This window comes from Egretta garzetta, unplaced genomic scaffold (genome assembly GCF_000687185.1).
Source record: "Egretta garzetta isolate BGI_Z169 unplaced genomic scaffold, ASM68718v1 scaffold53, whole genome shotgun sequence".
Taxonomy (NCBI): Eukaryota; Metazoa; Chordata; class Aves; order Pelecaniformes; family Ardeidae; genus Egretta; species Egretta garzetta.
In genome coordinates this window covers 1,754,339-1,762,911 of record NW_009259312.1, presented here as the reverse complement: position 1 = coordinate 1,762,911, position 8,573 = coordinate 1,754,339, and the positions used below count along the sequence as shown (strand labels likewise).

Sequence of the window (8,573 nt, the reverse complement as noted above, 5' to 3'; positions counted from 1 at the left end):
AGAAGGGACTGAGTCTGTGCAAGCCACAGTATCCAGTAGGACATCAAATATCTCTACAGTTAATGAAGAGGATAATCATAGTGAAACAGCATCATCTGGATATGCTTCTGTACAAGGAGCAGATGAATCTGTTCTTGAGGAACATGTACCATCAGAAAGTGCGTCTACTGTTTCATCTGTCTTGCTAGATTGCATTGCGCTTCATTGCTTATGCTGTGAATTATGGGTGTTTGCTTAACATCTCACAGTGCTTGAACACCTTGTTTTTCAGGGTAATCTTAATCTTCCCTTTAGTTTTAGTACTTGGCTCTGACACTTGGTCTTTGGTTTCACATGAAACATAACCTAAATGTGAATTAAAAACTCAAGTCTATGATAAGAGTAGTTGAAAATCAGGCTTACTACTTAAAGGCCAAAGATATTTTTCTGAAGAAGTCCCTTGTCTCGTTGTCTGTTTGGAGATTTCATTTGGATGAGTGAGTGTTGTTTTGCCACCAAATCTGTCTGCTTTAAGTAGTTAATTACTTACAGAAAACTTTGGGGGAGTCAGTCTTGCTCTAGCTTAGATAATGCAAAATAGAGATGACTAATGCTTCAATTGAGTTTCAGATTATGCCAAGGCTGTGTCATCCTTGAACGCTTTCAGAGCATTTTAATTGGAAAAGGCTATCAGCTTTTCCAAATACTTTTATCTTTTTGAACAAGAGCAAACTAAAAAGAAATTTTCAATTAGTGCTCAACTTTGCCAACACACACTCAGTGTTCCTATTGATTTTAAAAAAGGGAAGGTTCCAGGTGAACCAATGAAAGTAACAATCCCCTGGATTGTGGAATGGCCTTGGGAAGAGGAGTGAGTGGGGAAGTGTTCAGAGGTGAAAGGGATGCTCTGGCTGTGTCCGCTTAGATTGCCTGCAGGAAGCCTAGCTGGTAGGAAAGTGTGGGATGTCCTGCCTGCCACGTGTGGGACACCTTGCTCCAGCAAAGGATGTGTGTACGGGAGTGCTCTGTTTAGCCGCCCTGGTAGAGCAGAGAGCACTTCCTATCAGCTAAACACCAGAAGTTGAAATTGCATCCATATAAGCAATGGAAGTGTGATGCTGGATGAGTTATATGGCTCAGACCCTCATGTATTCTCACTTTGGGTGGCAAGGACACATGCTAACATCAGCTGAACAAGGCTGGTCTGTAGAGAAAAGGCCTTCCTCCCTGAATCAGCCTGTGTCCCACAGTTTATCCTGACCCTAGTCTCTAGAAGGTGCTACTGATGCCTGTCGTTGGCAGCCCTAAAATTATATGAAAATTGCCAGTCTCCTTACAGTTGGATTTCATAGCCTTGCATGGCTGCCTGCCACTTGAGCCTACAACCTAGGCTTGCTCAGCAGTAGTGAGAAATGAACTCCAGAGCTGACTAGGTACCTCTAGAAATGACAGGTAGTGTCAAGAATGGCCTCACAAACTAATGATGGGCAGCAGAAGAGTGGTAGTTGGAGCATGGCCTTGGATTTCCCACTCTGCAGGAAAAGTGCTGGGAAAAGACCACTGCAGCGGGCTTGTGGAAATAAAGCAAGGGTGGTTTGCTTTAAGGCAGTAAAGCTTGTCTGTGACACTTCTTGTCTTTCCTTGGTTTTCTTTGGGACAGATGACAACATGCATCTTGTGAACAATGAATCCCAGCCCTCAGCTGTGAATGTCCTTCCACATGTTGACAACCCAAGTTTTGAGGAAGATGAAACACAAGTTCATGAAGTCAGATCCTAAGAACATGCCCGGCAATGTGGTGTAAGCCTTCTGCAAGGAGCCTGCTGCCTTCATGTATATACCAAACGTTGCAAGACTGTAGCAGAAAAATACTGCCTTGGCAATGCTGAGATCAAATAGACTTGTTCAAATCATAATTGTATGGTTTGCTATTCTTAAAACTGCATCTTCCATGTGGAATTTAGTTTTAGCACTCTTCAGATAAAGCTGTCTTAAATATAAAGAAAAACATCGGATTTTAACACTAAAACAAAAGTTCCATCTTCGGCAAAACGTCTCTTCAGTGTCTAAGTCGTTTATAAGTAAGGAGAAGATTCTTCATGTTTTCGCTGTCTCTACTGGGAATTGTTTTGACTTGGGTTTTTTTGTTGTTTTAATTCAAGTGGATTTTCGTTGTAAACAAATTGATTTTGATCTGGTTTAATACCTCTTTACCAGACACAGTTTAGTTTAAAGCAACACTGTATTTAATATTTCAGTGCACTAATTTGATAGGATGAAGTACAAACTAACACCTGTCAAACTGGATTTTTGCCCACAGTGTCTTTCGTTCTCTAGTAAACCGCTTGATTCTCTACCTCTCAACTCCAACCTGCCAACCATACATTCCTAAAGGGAAAAAAAGAGCTTCGAGCTGACAGACGAAATCTGACTTGCACAATACTGTAAAGGGAACAACTGCAGGAACTGTTCTAACCTGTTAATATTAGACAGTCTGAAAGATCCTCTGTGATTTTTGGAGTTATAACCATCTCTAGCACCAGCAATACACCAGTGTCCTGGCTTTGTGAGAATCTGGGATGACTTCAGAAAGACTGAACTAAAGATGAAAAGACAGATTCTTCCCAAAGGATCTTCTGTGCTTTGTTCAGAAAATGATCCAACCTCTGAAAAATGCTGGACTGTTGCTGTGCACTCTTGCCTGTGTGCTAAAGCTGCAGGGAGAGCTGATGTCCTGTAAAGATAATGGGTGATTAGAGTTGTCTGCCATCTGTGGAGAGTTGAACTGGGGTTGAGGAGGAACACTGGGTGCCTCAACAGTGAGTGTAGGGCCTGGCCCAGTGAAGGTAACTACGGACATCTTACAGATGCACTTTATTTTTATTTTTTTTTTTATATCTCTGTATCTATGGTTTGTTTCTAATGTTAGCAGAACTCTTGTCTTAAAGCCTGCAATAAAGTACTATTGAATCTGGAGGGGGAAAGGAATGTGTTTTCTTATCTATAGTACGATTAAAATAGTTGTAAATATTTCATGATTTGTATTGAATTTGAATATGAAAATGTAAATAAAACTATATTTTGATGACCCTGACTGACCTTAGGTGTTTATTACCAGCTCTTTATGGAAACAGATGCTGCATTTGCCCTGTCCCACAATCTCAAACCTCATTCAGTTTTGGGAAGCCAAAAAGCAGCAGTGCTTGCTCAAACTAGTTGGGATAAGGAGTGCTAATTATGTGCAGGGTGCTACTGCTTCATGGATTGAAACTGTGTTGAGATCCTTAAGCTTAGTAGCTGTACTCAAAAGAAAAACCAAGCACCTTAGGCTGTGTTCGGTGAGCTGCTTGATAGACCTCTGAACTGTTCTTCTAGGCAGCCTTACATGAACTCTTCAGCTCGGACAGGTTGCATCTCCCTTTCCTCTATCAGGTGGCTCAGCATCCCACCCTCACTCAGAAGTTGATGCTTGCTTTGTAAGAGAAATAATTTTAAAAACAATTAAATGCCTTCTGTTCTGCATTATACTATCAGATATAGTAAAAACTTGTCCATCCTCTGGCCAGTTTGGTACTAGTTAGTCTTGCGCTTCTTTTTAGTTCAGTTCCCCATCTAGTCTAGGAAGTGTTGGTTGGTTTTAGGCTCAAATTGCAAAGCTGAGTATAATTGGACTGCACTCCAAAGCTGTATTTTGCTGTGATCACCCTTCTATTCTACATCTGAAGTGCACAGCAGCAAAAGGAATAGTCAAGCATGTAAATATGCAACCCCTGAATACTCTCTCATGAAATCATCTGCCAGTCTTCTGTGCTTAACAGGAACAAGATTTGACCTTCAAAAAAAAAAAGGGGGGGGGGGGGGTCAGATAAATTCATACTTTGAGATGTGCTTTGGCTTTTTTTTGTTCCAATTTGGGTTGCTTTGTTTACAGGATTTCTATATATATTTCTGTATCTATTTTCTTTCTATTTACTGTCTTTTAAGAGCAATAACCTGCCTTTTTCTAAGGGTAAGGTGGAGGCACAGCATTTTCTCAAGGAATGCACTAGTGGAGTACTGGAGGATGCAGCAGTTCATGTTGGTGAACTTGTACTCTGGTAAGATCTGATGATGCTTATGTGTTCTGTCAAGGTGAGGACTTGCTTCGAGCTCAAGGCACTTATACTAATTTTCAGGACGATTTTTAAGATTCTGGTATCGAATGTGAGGCACTTCTGAAGGAATATATGTGGCATTTGTACCCGAACAGTATTTGAGCTACTGCTAGGCAGAAGAATTTAATGCTTCTCTGGTTTTGCGGCTTAACCTGTGAGTCTGCTGTGGTGGTGGGTGTGCAGATTTATTTGTGAATATTAGCTGTGCAAGGGTTTTTGTTTAAAAATTATAATGTGCAAATTTCATGTATGCAGTCTATGATACTGAACTCAGGTCTGTAGCTATCCAACACTGAAAAAAACATTTTCTTACTTCCTTGAGCTCTGCAGAGGTTCTCCCCTTTGAGAACACTGCTACAGTTCTACCTGCTTTAAGGAAATTTCAAAGCTCCACTCCCACTTTGTATTTTCAAGTTTCCATGGATAGCAGCTGTCTTTAGCTGACCCTGCTTAAAGCAGTGTGCAGCAGATTTCTTTTTTCTTTTTTGTGATGCTACAGGCTTGAATGGCTCAGCATTATTTATCATAGAGTCGTTTAGGTTGGAAAAGACCTTTAAGATCATCAAGTCCAACCGTTAATACATTTATACGTTTATACATCTATACGTGCACTGTGGCATGATAGACTCTTTCCTCTAAGCAAGAGGCAAACATGAATGTGCCTGGGGATAAGGTTGTTCCTGAACTGCAATGCAAGCTTGCTGTTATTGTGCAATAGTTTGGGGTTTTGCTCTATGTACACTAATGTTTGCATGTAAGATGCTGGAAATTATGTGCCCACGAGTGGTAATGGTTGCTAAAATGTGTGCTTCCTGACTCCGTTAATATTCCCATTGAGTCACAGAGACATGTCAATTATTCTGCCCCCAAAGAGAAAGCAGAACAGGTTCCAGCATCATCTCCAAGTGTTTACTTACTGCTGTCATTTATCTCTCCCCCAGGAAAGCTCTGATCTAGACACTTCACTCAAACGCCTCCATGGTCTCAAAGGGGGACTGTGAAAGATTATTTTCTTTTTTATCCCTGCAGGAGAGGAAGCCCTGTCACCTGGTGCTGGATTACTGTGCTTTCTTGTAAACCAGGCCTTACAGCAGCGGACTTTTATTTTAAATCCCAAACCAAAATAATGCAATCTTCTCATATTGAGGAGAATTTTCAGGTGTGCCTACAGAAATGTAGTTACAGCTGAGATTTTTGCTTAAGGAAAAAGCAGGACTTGTGATGAGGGGCTGCAAACATATAAAAGCAGTTCGAATTGAAAGGGCAGTTAGAGATATTTAGTCCATCTCAGTCTTTAGATGGAAAGATCTGTACTTGTCAAATGACCTAACAGTTGGAAAGAATAATTATACATGTCTACCTTGGCTCTGTGATTGAATGTAATTTCATTCTGTGTTTAACATACGCCAGCTCAGCACATAGCCCTGCCTTTACACCCGGGTTTAGACCGATGTTTTTCCTGTGCAGATTTGAACAGAGTTCCACTCCCGCAGGGGTGTAATGGCTGGCATTTTGGAACAGATGAAAGAAAAGCTACTGGCTTTGGCAATTTAATGTTGGCTCTAAGGGAAACTGGAAACCAAATTGTGACGTTCACCACTGTGAATTAACAACTGTGTAATTCTCTGCACTGGTTTTTCAACTGTTGGTTATACAGTGAAGCCAAAATTTATTTATATAGCTATTTATCTATTTATATAATCTTGGCTATGGTTACTTGAGGGAATTAATTTACCATTTCTAGGATGACTTTAATACAGTGAAAGGAAAATTCTGCAGTGCTAAATGGATCTCTGTTGCTGTAGCATGCATTGATTAAACTGTAGAATGATTGTGCACTGATTAAGAAAGAATTTAAGTGCCTATAAATAAATTCCTCCAAGCCGCCGGAGGAGCACTCTTTGCATCTTAACAATATTTGGTTAAGAATCCAGTGCCTGAGGGAATTGGAAAAAAGACAGACATTCAAGACCTTGAACCAAGGCAGAGGAAAACAAAACAGACATTTTCCAAGCAGTAGCATTTTACTGTTACATTTTTAGCCAATTAAGAATGTTTGAATCTTACATGAGAAAGGCAATGCATGTCCTAACATGCCCAGCATGTGTGAGATGCCAAAAGCCAAGCTCTGGGTCAGAAATGCCAACGGCATCTCTCCTTAAAATTACCATCAGAATTAGAAGACCTGTGTTAGATCCTTGATAGGTATTTCCTATCCAAGGGCTTGGCTAATTGGGGAAAATTAAATGGTAAACACACTCTCTGGGAATGCTCTTAGAAGAGCAGCATCTGTACAGGAATCATGTTATTGGTTGAGCTGGTAAATCTCCAGGAACCTGCTAATGTCTGTTCCTCAGTCACTTCAAGTGGGGGGATTGAAGAAACTGCTTCATGAAAAGTGATGTGTTAGTATATCTAGGAGTTGTTTGCCTTGTCTCGTTAATGTTTTTTCTGTGTTAGTTACCATATGCTAGCTAATGACTTTTAATTCATTTTTCCTTTCTGGTAAAGGTAAAGCACCAGAAATGTGTTGCTTCCTACTCTGTATAAAAACAGGTAAAAAGAATTAGTATTAGTTAAATCTATATTCAGTCCCAAAGGTAAACCCTTTTAATACTACAGCTTATCTTGCTCTGGTGCGATGAGTGCTTGGAAGAAAAAAAAGAAAAAGAAGTCTCATACCAGTGCAATTCGCCCAGTTTTGATGCCTTCCAGTGAGTTAAATGTGATTGCACACTCGGTTCTGCTTTCACACTGGTGCCTTTGGGCAGGCGGTTCCTCACGCAGCTGGAACAGGATGGGCATTGCCAAACATCTTTCTGTGAGCGCTTGGCAAAACCTTGCTGTGCCTGTGCTCGCAAATAGACCAGTGCTGGCAGAAGCATTTTTGGTAGTGAAGTACATTTGGGACTGTTGGAAGGGATGAAAGGAAGATAGGATAAAGTACAAGTGCCAAGTTCACAACCTATAGTTAGTGCATGATGTGCAAAATTTTTTTTAGAAAGAGCTCAAGTAGAGGCTGAGTTTAAACAACTGTGTGCTGAATTTCTTGTATGATACACAATCCATAAAGCATTATTCTTGAAAAGCTCAGGAAGGTCAATTATGCTGGAAAGACAGTGCTAAGGGAAGGATCTGACAGGACAGCGAACTGCAGAGAAGTTCCTGGGAAACAGGAATGTCCTACTCGCTCCATTTGTACCGCATGACAGATTGTGTCAGGACCAGGAGTAACTCTTTTACGGAGGTGGGAAAAGACGGTAACTCTGATAAGGCCCCAGGACCAGCGACCTGGAGCGGAGGGGGCAGTGGGGCTTCCACTCCTGGAAGGTTTTTGTTTGTGGTTTTGGTCAGCACCAAAAAATACCATTTAGGAAGCAGAGTGCTATCAAGTGTAAGGCTTCAGGGAGAGATTTGGAGTTCTTTGGGATGTAGCGAAGAGGTTGAAGAAGAAAGAGCAAGAGAGGGGGCTCCATAATGGGCAGACAGAGCAGCTGGGTGGCTGTGACCGTGACTTCATGGGAAGCCAGGAGTTAGGCTGTGCTGGCTAGTGCTCATAGAAAGCAAGTCCCGAGGTCGTCCCACAGCCTTGGGAAACCCTCGGCTGCCAGATATGTATTGCAGAATAGTTCCACCACCTGATTTTTTTTGAAACCTGGCTGTGAGAGAAATGCTCTTTAAATCAAGAGGAGATAGCAACAGAAGACAGTAGTAAGAGCAGATACACAAGTGCAGTCCCTGCGAGTATGAAAGCCGGTCTCGTTCCTTAACAGGATAGATGATCGATGTATTTCTAGTGCAGAACAACTAATAAAATCAATCTGCAAACAATCCGATCTGAGTCACTGAGGACAAATGCCAAAGGCCTCACAGACAAATAATGAAAATATTGAGACCACAAGTCAAGCTGTTGTTAAGGCAACCAAAACATCTACTCTACTCCCAATCAGTGCCGAATTGCATTGGGTGATAGAAGCAATGAGGCAGGTTGTCCTTTTATGTAAAGGACATTATATAAATAGGCAATGCTGACCATATGTCTGCTTCTGCAGCTGGTGGAGCTGCTCCTCCGCTCCCAGTGTGGCCTGTGACCGGGGAGGGGACACGCGTGGGCGCTGTGACGGGGGTGCTGTAGGCGGTGGAGGTGGTGGTCGTGGCTCCCCTCCTTGCGTGGCAGGTTTCCCCTGTGTTTTTTTCTGTGCCGCAGTCTCCTGCTGCGGTGCAAGGCTCAGCGGCGACAGGAAAACGTAAAAGCCAAACTGAGTCACTGGTGACGTCTGTCTGTCTCCTGGGCTGAAAATGGAATAACACTTGGCCAAAATTGAAAATGGGGCTTCTCTCATTGGCAGAGAGGACAAAAAAGGTATCCAACCCGCTTTATGAAGGGATTTTGGGGCCCCGCCGGAGGCCCGTCGGGGAGGCCCGAGCCTGCTGCGGCCC

The 8,573-nt window shown here is 42.1% G+C and overlaps 1 protein-coding gene across 1 annotated transcript in view; it reads left to right on the top strand.

Annotated features, from left to right (window-relative positions):
- Positions 1 to 2,838, top strand: part of RNF128 (ring finger protein 128) — a 40,138-nt gene extending 37,300 nt beyond the window's left edge. The window contains exons 6-7 of the mRNA XM_035891957.1: positions 6 to 158; positions 1,640 to 2,838. Of these exons, the coding sequence (XP_035747850.1) occupies positions 6 to 158; positions 1,640 to 1,758 (272 nt within the window). The 3' untranslated portion in view covers positions 1,759 to 2,838. The remainder of the gene's footprint in view (positions 1 to 5; positions 159 to 1,639) is intronic.
- Positions 2,839 to 8,573: the final 5,735 nt, after the last annotated feature.